Source organism: Haliotis asinina, chromosome 10 (genome assembly GCF_037392515.1).
Source record: "Haliotis asinina isolate JCU_RB_2024 chromosome 10, JCU_Hal_asi_v2, whole genome shotgun sequence".
Taxonomy (NCBI): domain Eukaryota; kingdom Metazoa; phylum Mollusca; class Gastropoda; order Lepetellida; family Haliotidae; genus Haliotis; species Haliotis asinina.
The window spans coordinates 37,329,636-37,355,175 of NC_090289.1; the positions used below are offsets into that span (position 1 = coordinate 37,329,636).

The following is a 25,540-nucleotide window of genomic DNA, read 5'->3' on the forward strand; positions in this document are numbered from 1 at the left end:
GCATCCTAGATTACATTAAACAGCATCCTAGATTACATTCAACAAAATCATTAAACATCAGCTTAGATAGTTTAGTTTCAGAAACAAGTTTCATGTTATCAAATGAACATGCATACGAATCTGTGATTATATTTCTGAAATTGGACATATTTCATCAGATTAAGCAACATTGTTTCTTATCTAAATATCAGATATTTACTGGACATGAAATGTTAATCTGTCAGTAGTACTTACTCAGACAAGCACAGTTAAGATGCCCCCCCCAGTCAAACTGATACCACCATGCCTCATTACCCTGACAAGCATGTGGTGATGTGCTCCGTAGGGGAACACATTAAACATCTACAGCACATATAGAGATATCACTGAATGTGATACATGTTATTATGCAATTACAAGTACTTAATCTTAGGTTTACTAGAGCATTTGCCTTTGGAAGCTTGCATCTCACCGTGAAGCAGTTATTCAGTCCCACGTCTTCAACAAGTATCCTTAAAAAGAAACTGAAATGTGAATTCCTGCTGCCATTATAACATGATATATCGTTGCATTTTTTCAAGTTGACTTGTGCAATTTCTTTGAAAGGAAACATCTCTGTGTTATTGAATAATCGATTCTTGCTTGAGAAATAGTAAATTATATTTTCAATAGTGTATAAGCTATAGTGGAATGATACTGCTCATGCAGAGTTCTTTCCCTTGCCTTAATCAGGATTTGAACATTTCTGTCTTGATCTTTGCACTTTTTGCACTGTTTCCATTTTTTAGTTTTAAAAAGTCATGCTTCATCTAGGTCAGTCGCCATACTTTTGATGGTTTATTTATTGTAGCCTGAACTATAATTTCAAATATATTTTGAAGATGTCACCATTAGAATACTTCATGTATGTGTGGTTTGTTTGAATTTTAGTCCAAAGAAGGAGAAGTCAAGGAGATGCTGTCGAGGGCAGACACGTATGCAGATGAGAATCGATCACAAGCAGACGTTTACGTTGCAATGGCCGACACGCTTACAGAAGCCTGGCGAGACCTCAACGACAAATTGATACTACGCGGTCAGCTGCTGGACCAAAGCATTGCATTCCACCAAGGGGCACAAGAAGTGAGTGATGTGACCATTGTTGTGTGAAACTATGCACATCTATAATATATATCTAAAAACCTAAAATGTCTGTTTATGTTTGTTTTGTGTATTTTGTATGCAGCAAAACCTTAAAATATATTTCGTTTCTAAACTACAAATTATGAATATTTGATGAGAATATTCTGTCAGTTTTAATCCACATGCCTCGCTGTGAGGAGTTGCATTCTTTGATGTGCATGGATCTGTTGGTCATTGGTTTCAATCTCAGGTTCACCTGATTAGAATCCTTTCTTCTTCTTGGTTTTACCATGTACAACCTGTGCCAATTTGTGGCTGAACTACATCAAGTTAGAAGTGCCAGAATAAGTTCACTCTCTGAATTTCTACCTCATGGGCATTCCAGAATGGTGGGGTAGGCTTGTGATTGAAACATTCTCTCATCATGGGTTTGAATCCCACATTGGTGCAATGTGTGAAGCCCCTTTCTGGTGTCCTGGTTTTCTGCTATGATTATGTTGGAATATTGCTAAAAACAGTGTGAAAAAGAACTCACTGAAATTGAAAACAGGTTCCCAGAAGCCCATCCAGGTCTCTACCAAATGGATGAGGTGATCTAGCTTGGTAACTTGGTTGATAGACATGTTCTCGTTTCCCACCAGCTTGGGTTGTTGCTGACAATATCAATTACTGAGGGTCATGACTGGTTTACTTTCAGGCATCAGACATCAAAACTTATTGCTTGGTGCGATTATCAATAAATATTGTTTGCCCTTCAGTTTGTTTCATTCTTCAATTATTGTGGCAATGACAATTACAATGATTTTATTTCTCCAGCTTTCATCCAAAATGGAACAAGCACAAAGCAACTTCAGCAAGGTTCCTCTTGCGAAGGATGTCGAGACCGCCCGCAACTTACTCCAGCAGCACCAAGAGATCAAATCAAGTACGTCACTGCCGTTACGTACTCTTCATCACAACACGTTACATACCTGCATCATGTTTGATGAGATAATACCCATTGCAGTCCCGCCAAGACTGGATTGTTACTTGTGATATTGCAGATTCAACATATGCTATATCACAGATATACTTTAGGCAACACAGAATACAGAAGATAGTTGGTGGCCTTTAAAGTCCATTCCAGTAGGCTTGTGTTCCTTAAAATATTCCTTCAACATTCAAAATGACTTATATATAAGGCTTAACAAAAAATTGCCAACTTGGTAATTTCAATATTAAAACTTTAACATATGGTGTGTTTTTAGGAAATTATTGTAATTAACACTTAACACATTCTATATCTTTGGAATTGGTGATCACAGGCAAGTGGGACAAAAAATATGGAATTTGGTAAGAATTCATCTGAACTCAGAAATGCTAAATGCCACTGTTTCCGACATTTTATAACGTGTAAAAAGGCCTTTACGCCAATGGCTTCAAATTTTGAATCTGTTTTTAAAACATGATTTGTTGGTATTTTCAGGTATTTTGGAGAAATCTAAGTACACACTTGACATTGGTCAGTCCTTGCTTGATCGCATCAAAGAAATGGGTATGCATGCAGACCTACAAAACAGGCACGCCACCACCGCAGCCTGTTATGGAATTGAACATTTACTGGAACTTTTACATGATCGACGTCGACACCTAGAAGAACTTATGACACAAAGAAAAATAAGACTGGAACAATGCTTGCAGTTGTGCCAGTTGGACCAAGAAGTGAACAAGGTCGGTATTATTTGGAATAGAATAATGACTCAGCATAAAACAGGCAGTGGTTAATGCGTTTGCCCAGGATAGTGGACCTGGGTTCGAATCCCCACATGGATACATTGTGTGAAGCCATTTTCTAGCATATGCTGTTGTGATTTAACTGAAATATTGCTCAATGCAGTGTTCAAACCATGCTCACTAATTCTCAGCATAGGGTTGGTTTGCTGACTTAGTGGTTAAAGTGTTCACCCATCATGCAGAATGGAAGTCGTCAACATCCCAAAGCTTTTTATTGAATGTTCAATAAGACATAACCTTCAGCCCATAGTGTCAAAAACTTTGACTGGGGTTAAAGCCTGTTAAAGCATTGTCTTGTCTTCAGGTTGGTGAAGATGTGAAGCCTCTCCCTCATATCTATAATAAAACTAACGTTGCAGTTAACCCCCATGTACTCCTACATATGAGGGTGTGTATCTCAATTTTGTATGTTTTTTGACCTGCATCTAGATTGTTTCAAAATTTCACCCAAGAGTGATTGGAGGCAAAACAAGCACAGTTTGATGGTGGAATTACTTTCCTAGTGCCTTTTTATGTGTGTCACAACTTTTACATCTGCGTGGATTACAAGATTAGTTGCACTTTTTACAATGCAACGTGTACTGCTCAAAAGAAGGAAACATTTGATTCTTTCTTATTATGACAGTTAAGATCTAATGCCATGAAATATTACCTAGTAATACCACAGCAGATTAACTAGTAATAAGTAATAAGACAAACCGATTTCTTTTGAGTAGTGTATGTGTCAGATTTTTAATTCTTTGCAGCTAATAGTTGAGTAAACACTGATTTTTAATAATCCAACTGTGTGAGGTCATGTTTACCACTAACATATTTCACTCCACACAGATTCTTGAGTGGTTCCGCACTGTTGGAGCAGCCAGCTTAAACAACTCAGATCTCGGAGATTCTTACACCTCCGCCAAGCAATTACAAGACCAACAAAACAGATTTGAGATCGAAGCGAGGGTACTTTCTGTTCTTATGTCTCATAACCACTGTTGAAATTGTACTGTAAAAACTTGAGAACAACTCTCCCAAATATTTCATTTGCTGAAAGAACATTTACTCTTGCACATTTATCATATTTAGTTCTTGCTTAGTTATATGTAACACTTCTATGTTTAACTTTGATGTTAGATTTTGTTTAATAATATATGACCTTGACTTTTTGACATTTGACCTTCTGACCTTCATTGATTAACAGGATATGCAGGACACGATGCTGCGATTGATCCGGAACGTAGACCAACTCCTTCTCCGAGCCAGTCTCGATGCGGAAGGAGTGCGTCAGCGATTGCAGATCGTGGATGCCGAGTGCGAAGACTTCATGGTCAAACTGGACAACAGAAGGAAGAACATCTCAAGCTCTGTATCTTTCTTCAACCAAGCAGAAACGGTAACTGTTGGACCTGATCATTATCATTTCCAACACATATATATATCACACAAATGTAGCATATACTTATAAATGGAATCCTTTGCAAAAACAAATTCTCATGGTAAAGGTGGGAAATGTGATTCAGTCTGTGTTGATTCAGGTCAAATGAGCAAACAAAACCTAAATGGCCTGTTTGGTTCAAAATATGTGCATTTTTTTAATGTTCCATAGAATCTGGGGTTTGTTTGGACATTGTTCACTATTTGATTCTTCCTATTGAGTATCTTTGAACACAATAGTGAACTTGTTACAGGCTCTAACACAACTGGGACAGATTGAAGTCCAGCTCAACAACATGGACTTGCCACGGAACAGCGCAGAGCTCGCCGAGCATCATGCTCACCTTTCTAACGCCATTGTGGAAGTTTCCACGTCAGCCTTTATGGAAGGTCGTCTTCTACTAGAGAGGGTCAGTAGGAGCGACGCCGGGGCTGATGGCGTCAGAAAGAAGGTAGGTCAAGGTCAAGGTTACTGAAGTTGATGGGTACGTGTCCATTTAAATGGATCTTTATATTGAAATTAAATTGGTGTGTTACCATTGACATGTATTATTTTCTGTGACTGATTATATTTTTCAAAATACATTTTCTTGATTCGAGCACAACATCATTTTGCAGATGGATGAACTCGAAGCTCGCTGCGCCCATCTTGAGTCGCTGTGCAAGGCGAGACGGGCCGAGGCGTGGGAGCGTAGTCAGGCTTATCTCATCTTCCAAGAGAAATTCAACAGTGTATGTGAAGCTAGGAGATACTGGACATTTTGTGATTTAGAAAAAGTCTTAACATTAATTTCCAGACTTCAATGACAATTTTGAAATCAGCTTTGGATAAAGTCTTGGAAAAGTAGATTGTTATTAATTATGGATCATATGATGTGATACTCATCAATGTAATTATATTCCAACAGCTCTTCACGTGGATGACACAGATTTGTCAGAATACGCTCAGTCGCCATGGCAACATGGGAAACACCCTTGCCAGCGCCAAGGACTTTCTTGAAATACACGAGCAATTGGATGAAGACATTAGAGTATGTTGTCATTTGTGAAGATTCTTGATTAATGTGATTTGTGTATATCTTTATGAAGGATTATACTTCTATTACCAGAGTCTGTAGACAGCCTTGTCATTTCGAGTTGTGAGTAGTCTAGTGGTTAAAGCATTGACATATCATGCCAAAGATGTGGGTTTGATTCCCCACATGGGTACAATGTGTAAAGTCCATTCCTGGTATCCCATGCCATGATATACTCGTAGATGGAATATTGCTAAAAGTGGCATAAAACAATACTCACACACTCACCTAGCAATTTCCTTGACTGATGCTCATCTCTAGAATGTCTGGTCTAGACCTCATTAATGTTGTTAGCGAGTTTATCCCTTATGAGTATTGCATATCTCATGTCTAGAGGTAATGTGTTTCAGCCCAAGTTGCCTAAATCCCAGAGACAAATTCATGTTCCTTAAATGTTTGTTTTCCAGGAAAAAAGTGCGGAAATTGACTCCTTATCCGAGGCTGTAGTGAATCTGGTCAGGTCAGGGGACCAAGAGGCACAGTCGGCCGCGGAGAAGGTGGACAACATGCGCAAACAGCTGAATCGGTTGCACCGCGTCACCGAAACCCGCATTCAACTTGCTCTCTACTACGTCTCATTCCTCAGGCTTGCAAATCAAGTAAGTACAACTGTCATGTGTCAACAAGGTCACATTGTTCTAAAGAAACTCAAAGTCCATCACAGTCCATTAGCATGGTAACAGTGTTTTATTGCAACTGAAATGTTTGTCTTGATCTGTACGTCTCTGGTTTGCTTCCTTTCAGATGGTCACCAATATGAGTGGCCTAGAACACATCATCCATTCAGAAACCGAAGATCTGCAGGAACTAACAGATGCTGCAGTTCTTCACACACAGGAGATGTGGAACAACATGTCACGTAACTTTTCGGAATTCGATGAGAAGGGCAGAATATTTTTGAAGAATTCCTCCACAGTAAGTGCCAGACTATCTTGCTTGCTCAATGTAACCACATGTGGTGATGGAATCGGTCAAAATTCTTTATCACTGGATCAGTAATGATGATGTAGCATATACTGATGATGATGAAGGGCAGAATATTTTTTAAAGAATTCTTCATTCATTAAGGTCTAGACCATTATTATTAAGGTCTAGACTTCATTGCTTAACTGCATTAAGAAATGTCCCTAGTCGGTATTCTCAGCACTAGATCTAATGAGTAACTACTTTCAGAGATGTCCCCAATCAGTGTTCTCTATCACTGCTTGATGATGATGATGATAATGATGATTTGTTCAGATCACAGATGACTCCACTTTGGAGATCCGCAGTTCCATCAACACTGTGGAGCAGCTGCTACTGGACTTCCGTGAGCGAATGTCAACGTTGTCACAACACTGGGAGTCATGGCAGTTGCGTGTTTCCTCCAGCAAACAGTTCAAATCGCAGTGGCACCAGTTTGTCCAAGATGCCAGACGGGTATGGAGGCCATCTTGATTTTTCTTACTTTACATAATAAAACTGTATTGGAAAACTGAAAAACAAAATGAAGGACATATTTTGTGAAATTTTGTCTTGTTTGTTCTGACTTTCAAAGGTTTATCTGATTTCATTATGAGACATTTTTATTCTTCAAACAAAAGCTTCATATTTTCAAACCTCAAATTTTGTGTTGCTATATTACTGGAAACCATTTCTCTCATGTCTGATTGGTTGATTGATGCTATTTCTTTACAACTAAATACAGTTGTATAAATTTAGCTTCTGTGTAGTTATCCCACTCTATAATGCAAGAATTTAAAGTATTCCCCTGTCAGCTATTTGTATACACATACTTTCTAAGCTGTTATGAGGGTGTGTTACTTGTGAGGGTGTAAAGTCAAGGGTGCCCAGCTCGCCTGCTGATTACAGGAAAATGTTGTTCTCACATAATTCTAGGATAGAAATTTAAAGTTTGATATGAGTACTTAGGATCCAGATGTGATATCAGCTCCAAGCTTGAAGAAGCAGAAGTGATATCTGTACAAGACTATCTATACACAGAATGTATTTATGTGAAGTCAGTAGTACAAGAGAACAGGTGAACTTGATACACTTGGCATTGCAAGTACAATTTATGTAATCAATTTTAGTTTCTAATTATGATGAAATGTCAGCATTTATCTGTTTCTGTGTTAATATGATATCAATATTTATTGTATCAGTTCAAGACAGTAAGTATGTACCAAGGGACCTGTCTCACAAAGCTATTCTGTATCAATATATATTGTATCATTTCAAAACAGTAAGTATGTACCAAGGGACCTGTCTCACAAGTCTGTTTTAGCTCTACAACTGTAAGTCTGTTAACTATTGGTAGTTACAATCACCTGTCTCACAAGGCTGTTCTAACTCTATGACTGTAAGTCTGTGTTAACTATTTGTAGTTATGGTCACCTTAGCAATACTATCGCTTTCTGAAATTGCCCCCAGGTATGTAAATAATTAAAAGATAAAAGGAATATATAACACGTATTTCAAGTTTTACACTCTTTAATTAAATATGCTATTAACAATTTGAAAACCTAAATCAAGTTAAGTTTAATGCAAAAATTAAATCAGGTTCAATGAATATAATATTTCTTATACTGACTGTTCTAATGGTTTATAGCAAGAATATTACATCCGTGTATACAAGTATTGTCCATGGTATAATGCTTGAATAATCACAATAAACACAGACAAGTTGGCCTGGTTATCAGCCTGGGGTCTGTATGGTACATCACTTAATATGGCAGTTTTTCCAATACTTAATGTTGTGTTTTCCAGACAATAGACTGGGTCATGAGTATTGAGAACGACTTTTTCCCAGTAATCGCAGGCGATCTTGGGAACTCCTTGGAAACAGCTAAAGACTACGAGGCTCGCTACGACGAGTTCTTGCCCAATTACAAGGTATATGATCATGTTGAACCATGCTGTCATGGGGGAGAAGGGACGCAGAGGTGTGGATCCACAAAATGAATAAAAACAGTCATTTTGCAACTTTGGGATTCAGCAATTTCTTAAAAATACCAATCTTTAAGTGGCATTTTTCAAGTTATTATCAATGAAGACAGATGACTTGTACCTTTCAGTGTCTTTGATATGTCTGTGATGTTTAGGTACAGGTGCTGGTACTTTTAGCCTGCCATAATTTAATTCTGTCTTTATTGAAATAACACATCAATGCTATAAAAATAACCATTTTTCAGCCAAATTTCATTTGATGTGAGAGACCGAAATAGACCAAGAAATAAAAATTCACTAAAGAATTCTAAATATGCAAAATAAGTTTCTTGTCTTTAGAATTATATCATAAGAAATGGACACAATATCCATCTTCGTGAGCTCTGCGATCCACATGGAAGCTTCCCGTCTCCTCGTAGAGTAACATAGAGTAAATATCGGAGTGTCTTGTGTTCTCTGTAGACCATTGACTGGGTGATGAAGGTAGAGAGGGAGTTTTTCCTCCCCTACATCGCAGGACAGCTCGGAAACTCACTCGAACGAGCAGAACAGCTTCAACGTAAAGTGGAAGAGTTTGGTCCAGTAGCCAAGGTATTAACTGTTGTCAGTGTGAGCTTATATACAGCTAAACTCTAGATGTTGTTGAGTGGACTCCTCATGGACTCGGGTACAGGATTAACAGTGTTCTGTAGATAGTACTGTGCTGTAGTAACTACTGAAGTAGCGCTGCGCTCTTTGCTCTTTGCGTTTCAGACTTTCATCTTTACTTCTGCTAAATACATGTATGTTGTTATGTTTTTTAAAAATAATTTCATTCCTTTTTAATTTTTTGAGAGCTTAAAATGCCAATATAAAATGATAGCTGAAAATATTTTCTTGAAAATAGTTTCAATAGTTTGGAAGTGAGAGAAGCAGATTTTATCAGACCCTGTTTAGGACACTGATGACTTAAAGGGTTATTCTGAATTATAGTGCAATTTGTTGATCATTTAAATTGGCTGTCTTCATTTACAGAATTGTAAGCATAATTCAAGTTCTTTCTTGGTGCATTTAAATGTGTTTCATTTGCACACGTTAAAAAAAATTGACCTCAGAAAAGCATTGTCCCAAATGTTCCAAAGAAGATCTGGTTATTCTTCGATCTGTCAACATTTTGAACCATTTCCCAGTGTCTCTTAGTCCACTGTTTATCTACTGCATCTTTGAGAAGCGTATTTGTGTATTTTACACATTTATTAAAGAAATCAGTGTTGCACTTTTCCCCATGTAATCTACTTCCCATTTTCCCATGTAATTTTGGTCACATTTTCCCCATGAATCATTGTCTTATTTTACCCATGTAACCAACACACTTTTTATTCATGTGATCTCCAACAATTTATTGATGCGATCTCCCACAATTTCATCCATGAAACCTTTGTCATATCTTGATCCATGAGACATTACACTCTACAAGACTGAACTCAACGATTGAAGTATGCTAATTTGGTTTTCAACAGAATTTGAGCACGTCAGACCTCTTGAGACTCAATAAGTTCCATCGCTTTTCAGCTTCTTGCGCCCATGACATAACCACCGAGCCATGCAGCTTCAGATGTTAAATTTTGATAGTTATTTAATTTATCACAGTTATATTGCTTGCTTGTGAACGAATCAAGATGTACAAATTGTTGTGTACACTTGCTATTCTACTTGCTCCTCCTGAGCAAGTGTGCTTTTGTTCTAGCTCTCCGATGTGAAATATTCTCTTTCCACTGCAAGATGTGACTTACTGAGCTTTTATTGCTGTTGTTATGTACTGTTTTCTTCATCTGTATATTGTGTGATGGGCAAGTTCCACAGAGTAGTCTTATTGCTATGAATGTTACTCAATACATCCAATAACCATAGCTGTAAGATTACTGTGTTTGAAGGGCCCTGTTACATGTTATATAGACTAGTCAGTTTGAAAAGTTGATGTTTTTCCTAACTAATTCTTTACTTATTTACTATCATCAACACATTTTACTGTCATGGATATTTGTGTTGCTTTTCCATAACCTGTTTTTTTGTAGGTTCTTTATTGTTGTATCTGAAACTGAAGTTTTTATGAATTTTTTTTCAGTGGTATTTGATCTTACTATATTTCATCATCTTATTTTATTGTTTCAAATTGAGACCAAAGTGATTGTTTTAATCATTTTCTAAATGCATTAATGAATTCAACAATTCTTCATCATTAGTAAAATGGTGTAAAACATCACATGCGTTAGTTTTAGTCTTTCAATATTTGTTTCAGTCTATTACCACCTAATTTCCTATGCTTGCAGAAAGCCAAAGAAGATATCGAGAACCACTTGAAGACCGCTGAGCTGTTGTCACTGAAAGGAGACACCAAAGGAGAGAAGGACAAGATCATTAGTGAACTGGTCAAGGTCCACCAAAGATTCCAGGCACGCATCAACGAGTACCAGATACTGCTCAAGATGACTATCACATTCTTCAAGAACCTTCATCAGGTCAGAACACGAACCTAACCCTTGAATAGAATTATTTGTTGTGACAGTGGTAACTGATACTTATATCAGAAAGACAGTTAATGACCGAACCATCTTGTAGAGTCTCTCTTGCAGCAATTTTAGAGTGAGTGAGTGAGTTTTGGTTTAGCTGGCACTCAGCAATATTCCAGCTATATTTCAGTGTCTGTGAACAATCTAGTCTGGACCATTGATCAACAGCATGAGCATTGATCTATGCAATTGGTGTACGATGACATGTCAGCATGTCTAACCACCCAATCCTGGTAGTTACCTCTTATGACAAGCATGTGTGACTGAAGATCAGTTCTTACCTGGATCTTCATGGGTAGCAGTGTTAGAAATGCTGCTTCATATCTCTGAAACTGAATCTTTGTGAACTCTTTCACCTTCCTAAGAATGAAATACATTTTCATGATTTGTTGGTTTTGCAACTTGTATAGGGATGACTCTCTATTCCATGACAATAGTGTTTCCTAACAAGATGCGTCTTAGATCTGTTTCATCCTCATTGTGTGTAATCGATCACATGGTTGGTATGCAAACATGTCTGATGATTACGTCTGTACATGCAAATATGCCTGATGACTACGTCTGTACATGCAAATATGTCTGATGACTACGTCTGTACATGTGACCTAGAAATGTAGTGCCTTATTAATATGACAAATTTTAACTTAAAAGTATAAGAAAATATGCTCATTAATGGTCTTTTGTTGCCAGTTGGATGAGGTGATCTCAAAGACTGAGCAGACATACTCCCAGTTGGAGTTGCCATCGGACCTGACCACAGCTGAGTCAATGCTGGAGGACCATAAACGCAAGAAGAATGAAGTGTCACAACTCATCAATTTCTCCGCCGACGAGGGAGAGAAAATCGTCAGAAGAGTAAGACAGCAGGTTGGTGTTATGCGAACAATTAGTTATATATTTTGAATTTGTGCACCAGACAAGTTAACGATGGTCAGTTGAGTAACTCAAGGACATTATTGCATGAATATACGTCTTTGAGTAACCGAATGTTCAGTGAGTTGCTGGAATGCTAAGTCGAATGTAAGAAAATGTTTCATAAAAGGGTGAGAAACATGTAGAATTATAGTGAAGTGAAGAAATTGAAATGATTTTAGCTTAGTGTTAAGTAACAGTTTCTTAGATATTTAAACGTTTACTTCATTAATTCAAGTCAGCCATGTCTTAAACTGATTAAAAATATTGCTGACTAAACTATTCTGCTGAAAAGTATTGCAGGTATTATGAAGGTGCAAATTCTGGTTGTTTTGTCAGGATTCGCAAGCTGTCGCGTCAGAGGACGTTCAGAGTGTGCTGAACGTCACAGAGGAATACAAGCGTCGCTGGAACCAGACTTGGGATGAACAGCAGAAACGCTTGCAGCAAAATCTACAGATCTGTCAATTCAACTACGATCTTAGACAGGTGACACTTAAACTAGCAAAATACCTAAGAGTTTGAATTTGATCAGATTGTAGGAGTTACTCTGAAGAAAATTGTTCTTTGATCCTTGTTTATAAATCTTAAAATGGTCTGAGAGCCTACATTACATGACATTAGGCTGTTTACAATGCATGGTTGAGTCCCTTAGGTATGGCAGGATCTGGTAATCATTGGATCCAATCCAAGATTCATGCTAAACATCATGATCTGCCCCTCTTGTACCTGTTCTTCCAGTGTCTTCAAATTAAGTTACTTTTCAAAGACCCAAACTTTCCTCAGCTACCTCATTGTAGCATAAATGGATCAAGTTTAATTTTTCTCAATAAACAGAGCATTCAAAATACTTATCCTTTATTTCTTAATGTCTATCTGTGCTATTACAACTATGTTGTTGCTTGTTGTTTTAGATCCATTCAGAGATAGATGAACTACATCAGCATCTTCAGGCGCGACGAGGCAGCTACGGCAACAACCTTCCAGCTGCTAAGATGACGTCGCAAGCCTTCAAACAGTTTGAATTAACTGTTGAGGTGAGAACTTGCTTCTGTGGTAGTACTGTTGTGATCAGGATGTTTTGACATAAAAGAACTCACCAGAACCTTGTAGCACTTTGAAAGGCATTGGATCTTTATCTTCATATTTTGAAGGAATGGTTTACCAGTGTATGGTTGCAAAGTAAATTAACCTGATTATTTAACACACAACACACAGAAACTTCTGTCACATCATTTTCAAGTTCTGAATACATTTTAAACATTTAAACAATAACTAGCTGTAACCAATCTTGTTTACTATGTAAACTTGTTACCTGTTGACTCATTAATCCCATGCTTCACTGTCCGTATCCAGACCATAATTAGCGGTAACATATTAGCTAATTACACATGGTTTTGCTTCATTAATCCGGTGGTACATCAAAAAGGTTCGGATAATCCCCTCACAATGTGAGCCCCATTCAGTTATAATTGTTAAGTGACACATCTGAGTTGAACACATCGTTAGTTTGTGATTTTGATCAAGTAGTAGGTCTCACCTTTGGTTACTTTGAGTAATGCCTGTCATGCTTACTTGCTGTATAAAACACAGATCGTGTCAAAATGAGATCAGCTGCACGTGACACTTAATGACGTAAGGCGGGTTGTTTTATAAACTCGGACCAAATCACACCCTGGCAACCAACAAAATGGCTGGCACTGGATTGGTCAAAATCAAGCTGTTTGTCATCGCCAATTTGAGGCGTTCTAGATGTTTTGGAAGAGACATTAATCCAGAAATGTATGCCCGATTTCGGTTTAACAAGTAAACATCGATGACATTAGATTTGTTTTGTGATTGGCTACGATGATCACTAGACAGACAGATGCGATCACGTGGTCGACACATGATCTTCCTTTGTGACAATGCTGCCAGTCACAAGTGTGCCAGTGTCAAACTGACCATTGTGAAAGTTCATTTCTTGCCCCCAAACACCACATCACACATTCAGCCAAAGGATGCTGGCATCATAAGAACATTCAAGGCCCACTACAAGAAATATCTCGTCAAGTATTCGTTCGTATATTTTTGTATTGCTATGTCCGAGGGAAGTTTCAGTAGTCCATACGTTTCACTATCCGAATGTTTTTGTTGAAAAACACCAGTTTCAGGATTAACGTGGCCTGACTGTACATCTGGTATCATGACTCAAGTAAATGAGTAAATGACCTGAGAGTTGAAACACTGTGTCTTTAAACACAACCCAAGTAATGGGGCATCTTGTTGATGACTTAAACTTCATAATGATAGGCGAAGTAGTTAAATCATGACATGTTCTTTTATTTTGTGTTTTGTTTCAGTTGATTGAGAAGAAGATAAGCAACTTTATCGGCACCGCTGAGGTGATGGTGCAGGACAGACATTATGACTCTGTCCACATCCGCCGAGAGATCGATGTGCTGAAAAACAAATGGAGTACATTCCACACCAGCGTGCGAGACTATCGCCGCCTGCTTGATACCTCTATCCAGTACTTCACACTCATCGAGGAGGTGAGATATGCCGACATTCACACACCCTTCACTTTTCGTATGATGTCTTTTAGAGGGATTTAGTAGTTGTTATAGATGACCAAGATATTCTATGGATTTAAGCTTCTCTATTCTTTCCACATAACATTTCGGCATTGAAGGGATCTGTAGTGATCCCAAAAGATTGTGTGGAAAGAACAGAGAAGCGTAAATCCATAAAATATCTCGGTTATTCATATTTGTCATGAAAAATGGTCAAAGATCACATGGTTTCAAACATCTCTAGCTTCTGTTCCTCCAGTAGGTTTGAAGTCTGTATTAAGTTTTGTTTTGCAGCAAAGCAATGTAAAGGACTTTGGTGTTTAAAATGATACAATGTGCTAGCGAAAGTAAATTACAGGGAACTGATGTTCCAAATTGTATAACATACATAGGATATTCTGTAAGAATTCCAATATATGTCTTGCTTTTCTTTTTAAATAATATTAATGTCTTTTAGACAACTACACTGATTTTTTTCCTGTATTATTTAGATATTTATTTACACACTACTTTCATAATTATGTTAGAAGTGTTGTTTTTTTTCAATGGAATTGATTTTGGTAATTGATGTTTACAAAGGATGTGTTTACAGGAAGATAGTGTATTTTTGTGTGTGTGTTTACAACAGATGTCCATGTCATGTTTCAGTGTGAGACGTGGATGAAGGAAGGTAGTCACCTGCTGATCACTATTGGTCGCAGGTCGACTGAATGCCGCAACCCACAAGAAGCCAACGAACTTATAAGGAAGTTAGAGAAATACGTCGAGGAAGGAAAACCTCTACAAGAACAGAGACTGCAGAAAGTCTCTGAACTAGCAGTACAACTATATGGTAAGATAAACTGCAGTTCAGTGCAGTAGCATGTTTGTTAATGCGTCAAGATCTCATAAGTCCATTGTTGAATCTGTACGTATGTGTTTGATAATTCCTGATGTTCAATTGCGGCCTAATAAATGTGAATTTTCATGTAAAGCCCAAACCAGTCAAATTCAGTAATGAAATTTCACAGCAGCATGGAAAATTCCAACACTGTCTAATGAAACATAGAAAGTGACATCTTGGAATTGTAATATACTGCTCAAAAGAAGTTAGGGACATTCAGTTCTTTCATATTACAACAGTTGATAATTGGAAAGACTTCATAACTTCTTTTGAGAAGTATATCATAAGTGCAATAGGTCGATGTTAAGTGAACAAGTTTAATTATTGTGGAAAAGGACCTGGGCCTCGTAGTGCTCGTAAGTCAGCAGTTACAGTAAGACTAGTTACGAGATCTTAGGCTTATGGAAGTTTTGTGAAAAGAGGCTCAGATTGCTGATCATCACATTATTTCGATGAAAGTCTTTGTTATTGTGGTCAGTGTTATGGCTGAAAGAGTGCTAATATGCTAATATGAAGTTAGAACTTCTCTCTCAGTAGCTGTTTGTGTTCTGTCTCCAGGTGAACAGGGTCCCAACAAGATCCGCCATGTTGTGATCCAGTATCAGGATCTTATGCAGTCTTTTGAGCAAGCTGACAACGAACTGTCCATGCTCAGAGACAACCTAGAAGGAAAGAAGGTACACCCTCTCAATCACTGACTTGCAATATATTGTAAACTCAGTCCGATTTACTTCCGATAAATTACACCTTGTGTCATCACTTTTTTAAAGCAGATGTACACGTTCTTGTAAAACAGTCTAAATAGTACAAAAGTGAGATTTATTATAGGTTTGGAAAGGGTTACATCTACATCTGTAACATGTATGTAGTATGGGAGTATGGTAGGTGTAGACTACATCGACACAGTTGTAACTTTTACTATATGATTGCAGGAGCCAGTGGAGGAGAGTATGCAGCAACAGGCTGCTGCCCCTGCTGCTGCACCTCAATACCGACCACCTCGCATCACACAGCACCTGAAGAATGCTGAGGTGGTTGAAGGAACAAAGTAAGTGCAGGAGTTGGAGCATCGTCATAGTAATCTCATAGAATCATTGTAGTCAGGTAGTTCTACTGTTTGGATAGTCCTGTTGTTACTATGGTTGATTATAAAGGATTTTGTCTGAGTTCAGTTCTCAGTGTAAACCCTCTTGATATCCTGTGTTGTGATTTTGTTGCCTTTTGATTAAACCTAAAGACCTGATTCTAATGAAGGTAGGATATATGATACCAATTTTTGGTGTCCCTTGTTGTGATATTGCTGGATTTTTACTAAAAGAGACATTTAAACAACCCACACACTTGATATCCCCACAGTGATGTCATTGTTTTGCTTCTTATAGAAAACTAAATAGAACAAATTAAAAGATAGACAAAAACTTACTATTCAAGCTTTATTGCGGCAAGCATGAGGGCTCTTTAGTCAAAAGAACATGTAATTTTCTGAATAAAATTGATATTTTATACTTATCCTGACTCATGCTTAATTGCTTATCTCCTCTTCTCACCCATGAGTAGCCTCCCCTCCTTATCACCAGGGAAGAGGAGATAAGCAATTAAGCATGAGTCAGGATAAGGTAAAATGTGTGTGTTCCAAGCATGATCTAGTTCAGTCATAGATTAATTGAATCAATATGTTCACCTGTCTGAATAAATAGGAGTTTTGTTGTTATTATTTAGGCTGCATGTGCACATATGATTATCCAACAGAAGTTACTTTACTTTCTTCCTTTCGTTATCATCAGATTCACGTTCGAGTGTCGTGTTGAGAGCGACACCCCATCGGAAGCCAAATGGTTCAAAGATAACTTGCCTCTTGCTAGTCCAGACTATGAAACTCGCTACGAAAATGGTTTAGCAACACTGACGATTGAGGAAACATTCTCAGAAGATACTGCTCGCTACACCATCAGAATAACCAACATGGCAGGCACAGCCGAGTCATCAGCTCATCTAAATGTCAAAGGTACCATCATTATCAACTTTTACATTTCTAGCTATTTGTTTCTTGAAAAAGAAACAGGTTGTTTATTAAATTATCAAAACATCAAATTTAAAAGGTTGTCAGTGTTTTATGATTATTTATTTTTTCACACATCAGTTTCATAGTCATGAGTTTGGGGACATGAAACAGTCACTGAGATAAGATTTTATGAAATGCATGAAATGCATGTGTTTTTTCTTGAGCAATCTCTCCTTTTTAAGTCCATTATGTAATTATTTTATATTACAATATAAGTTGCAATCTGAAAATAATAGTAATGGCTTTAAGTTTTAAGTATTTCAAAAACTATGTCTTTAAAATTACAATATGAAGCTAACCATGTTTCTGTTGATATGTATAAGACTTTGTCCACTGAGTGTCTGCTAGACTGTAGATCTCCGTCTACTTTCTCTCCCTTTCAGTATCTTTAGATTCCTATGAAGATGTCTCATTTGTAGCTACATGTATAGCGGATGTGTCGTATCTCTCTGACTCGTCATGTAAGGATGTCATGGTGTATTCTCTATATAGCATCCAAGTCCAGTATTATATACCGCATCCCAAACCCTGTATACCTTATGAAGTCAATAAAGGTTGGATACTCTGTACTTCCTGGCAAGGTGTAATATATATTTGGATGAGACAAGGCTGTGGTGCATAGGAAATGGTGGAGGTTGTGACGTAGGTTGTGTTTGGTATGTTTTGTATCTCTTAGTGTGATTAGAAGTGAAGATTATTATGTTGATGCTTGTATATTAGCATATATTAGCAGGGCAGATTTATTTGAAAAGTTCAGATTTGGAAATATTTGAAATGCTAGGCTCCCTCTCTACAAAGCAGTCATAGTGTTAAGATGATCGCAGCTCATATTCACTGACATTGATTTTACAACCACTTTGGTGAGCCGGAAATTGATCTTGTGGACAGTTGTAGACCACTGTGTATATCTGCTCCAGTCATGGGAATTTATTGTTGGTTGTGGGATGTATACAAATGTATTTTTTCAATATTTTAACAAATATACGTATACCTTCTTTGTATCTTAATATGTATATTGAGCATTTCTTACAAAGAATGGACACATGTATGTTGTTTACAAAATCATGTCAAGAATCAGTGAGCACATAGTGAAATGGTTGTGAAGAAGTTAGATTCAAACTGGGTCCATTATGTAAATTTCTCTGCTTACTTCTAAAACCCTTGCTTTTTTTGCTACCTTAAAAAAAGTTGTACATGTTAGTGATGGTTGTATGTGATCGCATATTGTATGGCTCACAAATGCCTCCTTAGATGCTTTCTGTACAAAAGCAATATTTCTCGCTATGACCTCACCCCATACTTGTCTGTTACTTGTCATGGTAATCATATATGACCTCTAGGCTTTTATCCCACACTAATCTGGCACAGCAATGTTGATAGCAGCATCCTCCCTGTCCGAATCACACTGCTTCACTGCGGATATCCTCCTTTACAGAAACACACCAGCAAATTGTTCCTCCTGAATTCATTAAGAACCTCAAGTCAGTGGAGGTCATCGAAGGTTCCTCTTATGCATTTGAGTGCCACGTTCAGGGTATCCCATCACCAACTGTCTCTTGGTACAAGGACGAGATTAACGTCGATAACTCTCCAGACTTTGTCATCACAAAGATCAATGGCACGTGCTGCTTGAAGATACGTAGAGTGGTACAACACCATGGTGCTCGATACACATGTCGAGCCTTGAACCCTGGTGGGGAGTCCTCTACATCAGCTCGTATGAACGTGATACGTAAGAGGACTTTAGATATTGGCATGGTTGTGTGTGTGAACAATATGTGTACTTTTCAGAACGAAGGCATGTTTTGACCCAATGGAAAATAATTCAACTCATGACAGTTTGTGTGTGATATGTCCCTTTAACTAACTAGTAAACAAATGTAGCTGTTTCATATTCAGCATGACTGTTTCTAAGGTTTGTTCACTAAACAAAGATAAATTTGTGTTAGAGTTAGTGAAAATTTCCATTATCTTTTCAGTAATTAAACCACACAGATGAAAGATTTTAGTAAATTAAGAGAGTACCATTAATGTAGAACCTAAATGCATGAAAAAGCTGATAGTTTGGGCATGTATTTTTATCAATCACTAAACTACAACTGATATCATACAATTGAAGTGCATGGTGAGAAGTCATTGTATGACATGGTGAAATGTTATGTCCCCACATAGTAATACCTCTAATGCATTTCTAACTGGAAATACAGAATAAAATTGTGGGAGAGTTTCTCCTTCCAGTTTCATCTGTCTCTTCAATGCATGCACTCTTTTACCCTTGACATTCTTTTTCTGTTGTTGTGCCTGTCTTTTGATATTATTTGAAAAAAAGCTTGGTATTTTTCAGATGGATGTATGTTTTCATTTTCTTTGAATAGAGAAATATATTCCAGGTTCACTATTATTATATCTCAATGCAATATATTACCATCAACTGATTAAAATGTAAAGAATTCTACATTAGTTGTGATGTATGGTGTCATGCTGTTACACATTGTTATTGTAAACAGTGATTGTTTAGACAGTACACCACAATGTTGCACAGTACAGTGCTTTATGACACAATAGAATGTTGTTGCCACTAAGCCTTATGTTGTACACTGCATCACAATGTTGCACAGTTCAGTGCTTGGTGACAGTACAGTGCAGTGTTGCCAGTAAGCCTTATGTTGTACACTGCATCACAATATTGGACAGTGTTCCTCCCTGTTGCAGCTCTTCAGACACCAGTGTTCCACCAGCCACTCCAGGACATGACTGTTCCTGAGGGCAAGGCATTCCGCCTGGAGGTCCGCTTCACTGGATCACCAGCCCCTGAGGTCCAGTGGTTCCGTGGAGTGGACAGAGTCATCACATCAGGACTCTTCAAGGTAAATGCATCAAGAACTGTTGGCTGTATCAAGCACATATGGTTGTATCAAGAACATATGGAACTTGAACACATAGACTGTGTCCTTTAAAATGGGATGTACATAAGAATATTAGAAATAAAATTATGAACAAATATTGACAGTACCTTTCAGTATAATTAAGATATAGTGTGTGTTTTGTTGTATTTATCTCGGATCTATTTTTAATTTGTATTTACTAATTTCACCCCAATGTATTTTGAACAGTGGCAGATTTGATGTCTTAGACTTGATCACTCTGAATTGTAATTTCCAGGTGACTGTGGAGGTGAACTACTCCTGTCTGGAAATTGCAGAGGCGTTCCCCGAGGACTCTGCCCAGTACACCGTGGTTATCAAGAATGCAGCTGGAGAGGCTAGGACGCAGTGCAGGATCACCATCGAGAGCTTCTACTCCAGCACTGGGTCAGTATGGTCTCCATGTTGGATATTCATGTCTGAAATAGATTCATTGCCTTTTGTAGCCTTTCATCTTTGTTTACTGAGACAGCTGTCATTGCTGATTTATGGGACAAGTCCAGGAATATTAAATTCATGACATGTTTATGGATAGCAACTTCATTTTCTTCTTTACATGACTTTTCAGAGCTATTTCTTGCACTTGCATCACATGAATGATGAGTCAGTGTCATGTACTCCTGTTCATCCAACTTCTATTTGCTTTCTAGAACTGCAAGAACTGTGGTCCATTATCTGTCATTTTGATGAGTCAACATCAGATTTTCAGTTATTTTGGGGGTAATTTATTCAGTTTTATGAGTTCAGTTCTTGAATTATCTGATACCACAGGATACCATTCTTGATGATTTCATATGATAGAGCAGATGCAGCTAAGGTGAGATAAAATGTATATTTATTTTGGTTTGTGTTGGTCAGTGAGGAGATGTCTCAGGCCTCCATGGAGCAAGTGGCCATCAAGCCTCACTTCACACAGCTGTTGTCTCCAACCAAAACAACCCCCGAGGGATCACGTGTACGTCTTGACTGTGTTATTGTCGGACACCCAGAGCCAGAGGTAAGGAACACCCTCAATACACAACAACAATACATAGTTTCAGACTAAAACACATATTGAATTCACAAAATGTGAGATTTTAATTGACATCCTTCCCTGATATAGGTTATCTGGTACCACAATGATAAGCCTGTGAAGGAATCCAAGGACATCCAGCTCCTGTTTGAGGGAGATCGCTGTACACTTGTCTTGAGAGAAGCCTACCTTGATGATTCAGGAACATACAAATGTGTCGCCCGGAATGACCATGGTCAGGCTGAGAGCGGCTGTAAACTTCATGTTGAAGGTGAGAAGAATGTCACTTCAAATCATTCACTTCCAGTTCCTTTCATAGTTTCATGCATCTGTTTTCATATCCAGGCTCATAACACACATGAAAACACATGAAAACACATGAAAACACATGAAAGTACAAGAGTTCCTTTATTATCCTCCAGTTTCATCATAGTAGATTTGTTTAACCCTGTGGCTGAAATTCTGATGGTTGTTGCACAAGCCCTGTAATAATGTAATTTTTTTCCGTCAGATTATTATACTTGGGCTGTAAGTGTAATAAAATATATCTACTTCATGATAGTGTAAGTATTTAGTATTCATGTGTGTTGAGTACACAAATCATATGACTGAACATGGTATCACATCATGGTGGTCTAGTGATCTAGTTTCCAGCGAGCATACTCTTTCCTAGGTTCTTCCATGGTTCTTCCCTTAGACCTTTCCAGCATTAACTTCATCGTCATCTCTCATTTACATATCTCCTTTTCCTTTTTGCCACAAAGTTAAGAGAATTTATTCTCGTGACTCTGTAGCCCTCAGCGAGCTCAGTGATGCGTCCGTGGGCGAGGTGTCTCCACCCAAGTTCACCCAGCTGCTGAAGGACATTGGTGTGAATGCTGGGCAGAGAGTCTGTCTGCAGAGCCGAGTGACTGGTCACCCCCTTCCAGAAGTCCAGTGGTTCAAGGATGATCATCCACTACAGAGCTCCCCCGATTTCCAGGTACAATAGTTGAAACAGGAACATTGTATTTGAAAATGGAAGAATACTTAATTTGTGATCTTAAGGAGTGGTAGGGGTAGCCTGGAAGTCAATTATTTCACTCAAAATCCTCCATTTTTCTTTCTTCTTTAGTCTTCATTTTTCCTTTGTGTTAAACCTTGGATTACTTGATAAGTTTAAGTAGGTCCCATTAACTTTGAATCTACAATGAATGAAAAAAATATCTCATTTTCTTCTCCCAGATCACTGCCTTTGCTGATGTCCACTCCTTGACCATCCAAGAAGCGTTTGAGGAGGACAGTGGCACCTACATGGTGAAGGCTGCCAATGTTGCTGGCGAGGCTAAGTGTGTCGCCCAGTTGCGTGTCATGCCTTCTCCAGAGCCGATGACCACTGTGCGTCGCACCACCACCGAGACCCGTGTGGTTCGTCGTGAAGAGATCACACAGGCAGCACCGGAGTTCAAGAAGCTCTTCCAGGACATCAGTGTCAAGCCTGGAGAACCAGTTACATTCGAGTGTATTATCACTGGAAGTCCTAAGCCAAAGGTTGGTGGATCTGTTTGTTTTTTTCACGAAGGATTTCTAATGTTGATTAGGTGGTCACTATGGGATTTGGAGCCTCAGACCCTCTTTGCAGTCATTTAGCATTGTTAGTTTATGTTGGAGCTTTGGTTATCAGGCCCATTCTGATTGTGAGACATTGTATCAATGCATTGGTGATTGATGCTCACATTATCAACCATGGTCTCCTTGACCCACGACTTGACCATTTACAGGCTGGTGAGATGCAGCTTGCTGACTGAGGAGACATAAAACTACACTCTCTCTTGCTATGGATGACTTTTTTACACTTCTGGGACAGTTTTGTGTCTGTGTTGTTGGTTACTCATCATTAGTTCAGAATCACTAAGTCTGGATTTCATAAGAATTGTGGAATATGTCCATAGTTAACTCTGGGCAATGGGGTAGCCTAGTGATTAAATCATTGTCACACAGAAGACCCTTGTTCATTTAATCACATGGGTACAATATGTGAAGCTCATTTCAGGAGTCCCCCAGCATGATATTTGCTGGAATATTACTACAAGCAGTGTAGACCTTAACTCACTCACTCACACACTCAGTCACTCAATATAGTTAAGTCAAACCAAATGGTCCTGACATAATACATTAATGACACCTCATCATTCCAGGTCCAATGGCAGTTCAATGGTGAGCCACTGGTCTCCCAGGACTACAACAGGACAATGGAAGGAGACACCTACAAACTCGTGATCCCTGAAGTGTTTGATGAAGATGCAGGCCGTTTCAGTGTCACAGCAGAGAACAACCTGGGTAAAGCCACATGCTCTGCCCAATTGACAGTAGCACCAGAACTGCCCAGCACAGAACCTCCCACGCTCCAGATCCGCAAACACAAAGTGAAGGTGGAGAGGGAGGTTCCCATGGATACATCTGAGTCCACTACCTATGAGGAAGTGTATGTATTACTACACAAATCTTATATAAATCCTGTTTATTGTAGATAAGGATAAAATATCAGTGAACAATGAAAAGTGATATGTGGTAAGTTTCCAAATCATATCTTCTAACTGGCAGATTATTTGAGGTGTGTATTCCAAGGGCACTGGAGATTACATTATTACACTCGAGCACATTTATTGTATGCATATGATTTTTACCTCTGCTGCTAAGTCTCTAGGTGTGATTTGCATTATTTTCAGATGTGTACTGAAACTACCCAAAGTTTATATATTTTGGGCCACTGGCCATTATTTTCAGTTATTGTTGTAGAAGAAACAGTAGTTAAAGGAATAACAATAATAATATTATTCCTAAATTACTTTCGACAGAACCCGAACTGTGACACAGACTGAGACGCGTCTAGAAAGGATGATCACTGAGATGCAGGATCAGCCCTACGCCCCCAGCACAGAGCGCTTCGCCACCACCATCACCACTGGTGTCGAACAGCAACAGATGATGCCCAGTGTCCCCTCACATGAACATTTCGCCACTACCATCACCACAGATCTGCCACAGAAATATCAGCCGGTGGACCTGACGATTGAAGTTCCTGTTCCACCTAAGTTCCTTCAAGCTCTGAAGACTATCACTGCCATGGAAGGAACCCGAGTCATCTTTGAAGGTGTTGTAACAGGTGAGTTGGACACTGCTTCAAAGAGATCCATTTTTGCACATCGTATCGACCACTGGTTTGCTTGACCCAGACTTGAATATCTTGTTACGTAGCTGAAATGCTGAAGACAAGGTGTGGCAAAAAACATCATTCAGTTTAAATTCTCTGAACGTCAACTACTTCTGTGGTTTTAGTTTTGTTGATTCTCTTGCAGGCAAACCCGAGCCAAGTATCAAATGGTACCGTGAGGGAAGGGAGATAACTCAACAGGCAGATTTTGAAATCTCCTATCGCCAGGGGCGTGTAACTCTGATAATACCTGAGACAACACCTGAAGATGCTGGACAATTCAGGTGTACAGCTGAGAACATTGCTGGACAGTCTTCTAGCACGGCTGAACTTATAGTCAGAGGTATGCAGAAGCAACCAGTGTCATCATCTAATTGTTCTGTTGTTAAACATTGTCCAGAATTTATCTGTGCTATAGCCATTTCTGAATTAACTAATCCCTAATTAGTTTCATCAAAGGCACAGCAAGGTGCTATTTAGAGTTACCTCCCTGTATTGTAGGATTTGGTTAAATTACCAGCTCACCAAAGGGGAAGGCATGTCCAACCTTTGTCACAATTTCTTGTATGTTATGAAACTGCAAAATACTGTTCAAGGTGTCTATTTTACCTCACTAATATGATAACAAGCAGCCTTTAAACTTGTAGAGCATATCAGCAATTTGTTTCCCTTATTAAATCCAAATAACATCCAAAGGGTATCAAGTAGCCTAGGTGTTAAAAGTGTTTGTTAACAACAAATCCTTGTTGTTAACACTTAAATGGATTTGGAAACTGACTTCATTTGTTTCAAAGTGTCTCAGTGTCAGTATCATCCTTTTCTTGCAGCTTCAATGATTCCACCCACATTCACCGAGAAGCTTCAGAAGGTCCATGCTGTGGAGGGTGAGCCAGTCCGGCTGACTGTCCGTGTTGCTGGAACTCCAGCACCACAGGTCACATGGTACCGCGAGGGTAGCCGCATTGTCAGCTCTCCTGACTTTGAGGTCATCCAAGAGGGAGATATCCACTCACTCTACATTCCGGAAGTTTTCTATGAGGATGCCGGACACTTCATGGTTCGTGCTGATAACCCAGCCGGTGAAGCTACATGCTCTACTCAGCTTATTGTGCCAGGTAATAACAGCTTAGCTTTGTGTGTCATGTGGCAGATG

General features: G+C 38.6%; 1 protein-coding gene across 1 annotated transcript in view; it reads left to right on the forward strand.

Moving 5' to 3' along the window:
* LOC137298485 (titin-like) overlaps positions 1–25,540 on the forward strand; it is a 446,086-nt gene that overhangs the window by 82,899 nt on the left and 337,647 nt on the right. The window contains exons 20-51 of the mRNA XM_067830773.1: positions 910–1,101; positions 1,918–2,026; positions 2,567–2,811; positions 3,703–3,822; positions 4,061–4,252; positions 4,548–4,745; positions 4,912–5,025; positions 5,202–5,324; positions 5,777–5,968; positions 6,114–6,284; positions 6,609–6,788; positions 8,118–8,243; positions 10,607–10,795; positions 11,537–11,713; positions 12,098–12,247; positions 12,673–12,795; positions 14,101–14,292; positions 14,962–15,145; positions 15,755–15,873; positions 16,129–16,244; positions 16,981–17,201; positions 18,694–18,990; positions 19,971–20,125; positions 20,421–20,569; positions 21,041–21,179; positions 21,285–21,465; positions 21,959–22,176; positions 22,419–22,724; positions 23,372–23,658; positions 24,032–24,339; positions 24,533–24,730; positions 25,215–25,502. Of these exons, the coding sequence (XP_067686874.1) occupies positions 910–1,101; positions 1,918–2,026; positions 2,567–2,811; positions 3,703–3,822; positions 4,061–4,252; positions 4,548–4,745; positions 4,912–5,025; positions 5,202–5,324; positions 5,777–5,968; positions 6,114–6,284; positions 6,609–6,788; positions 8,118–8,243; positions 10,607–10,795; positions 11,537–11,713; positions 12,098–12,247; positions 12,673–12,795; positions 14,101–14,292; positions 14,962–15,145; positions 15,755–15,873; positions 16,129–16,244; positions 16,981–17,201; positions 18,694–18,990; positions 19,971–20,125; positions 20,421–20,569; positions 21,041–21,179; positions 21,285–21,465; positions 21,959–22,176; positions 22,419–22,724; positions 23,372–23,658; positions 24,032–24,339; positions 24,533–24,730; positions 25,215–25,502 (5,959 nt within the window). The remainder of the gene's footprint in view (positions 1–909; positions 1,102–1,917; positions 2,027–2,566; positions 2,812–3,702; positions 3,823–4,060; positions 4,253–4,547; positions 4,746–4,911; positions 5,026–5,201; positions 5,325–5,776; positions 5,969–6,113; positions 6,285–6,608; positions 6,789–8,117; positions 8,244–10,606; positions 10,796–11,536; positions 11,714–12,097; positions 12,248–12,672; positions 12,796–14,100; positions 14,293–14,961; positions 15,146–15,754; positions 15,874–16,128; positions 16,245–16,980; positions 17,202–18,693; positions 18,991–19,970; positions 20,126–20,420; positions 20,570–21,040; positions 21,180–21,284; positions 21,466–21,958; positions 22,177–22,418; positions 22,725–23,371; positions 23,659–24,031; positions 24,340–24,532; positions 24,731–25,214; positions 25,503–25,540) is intronic.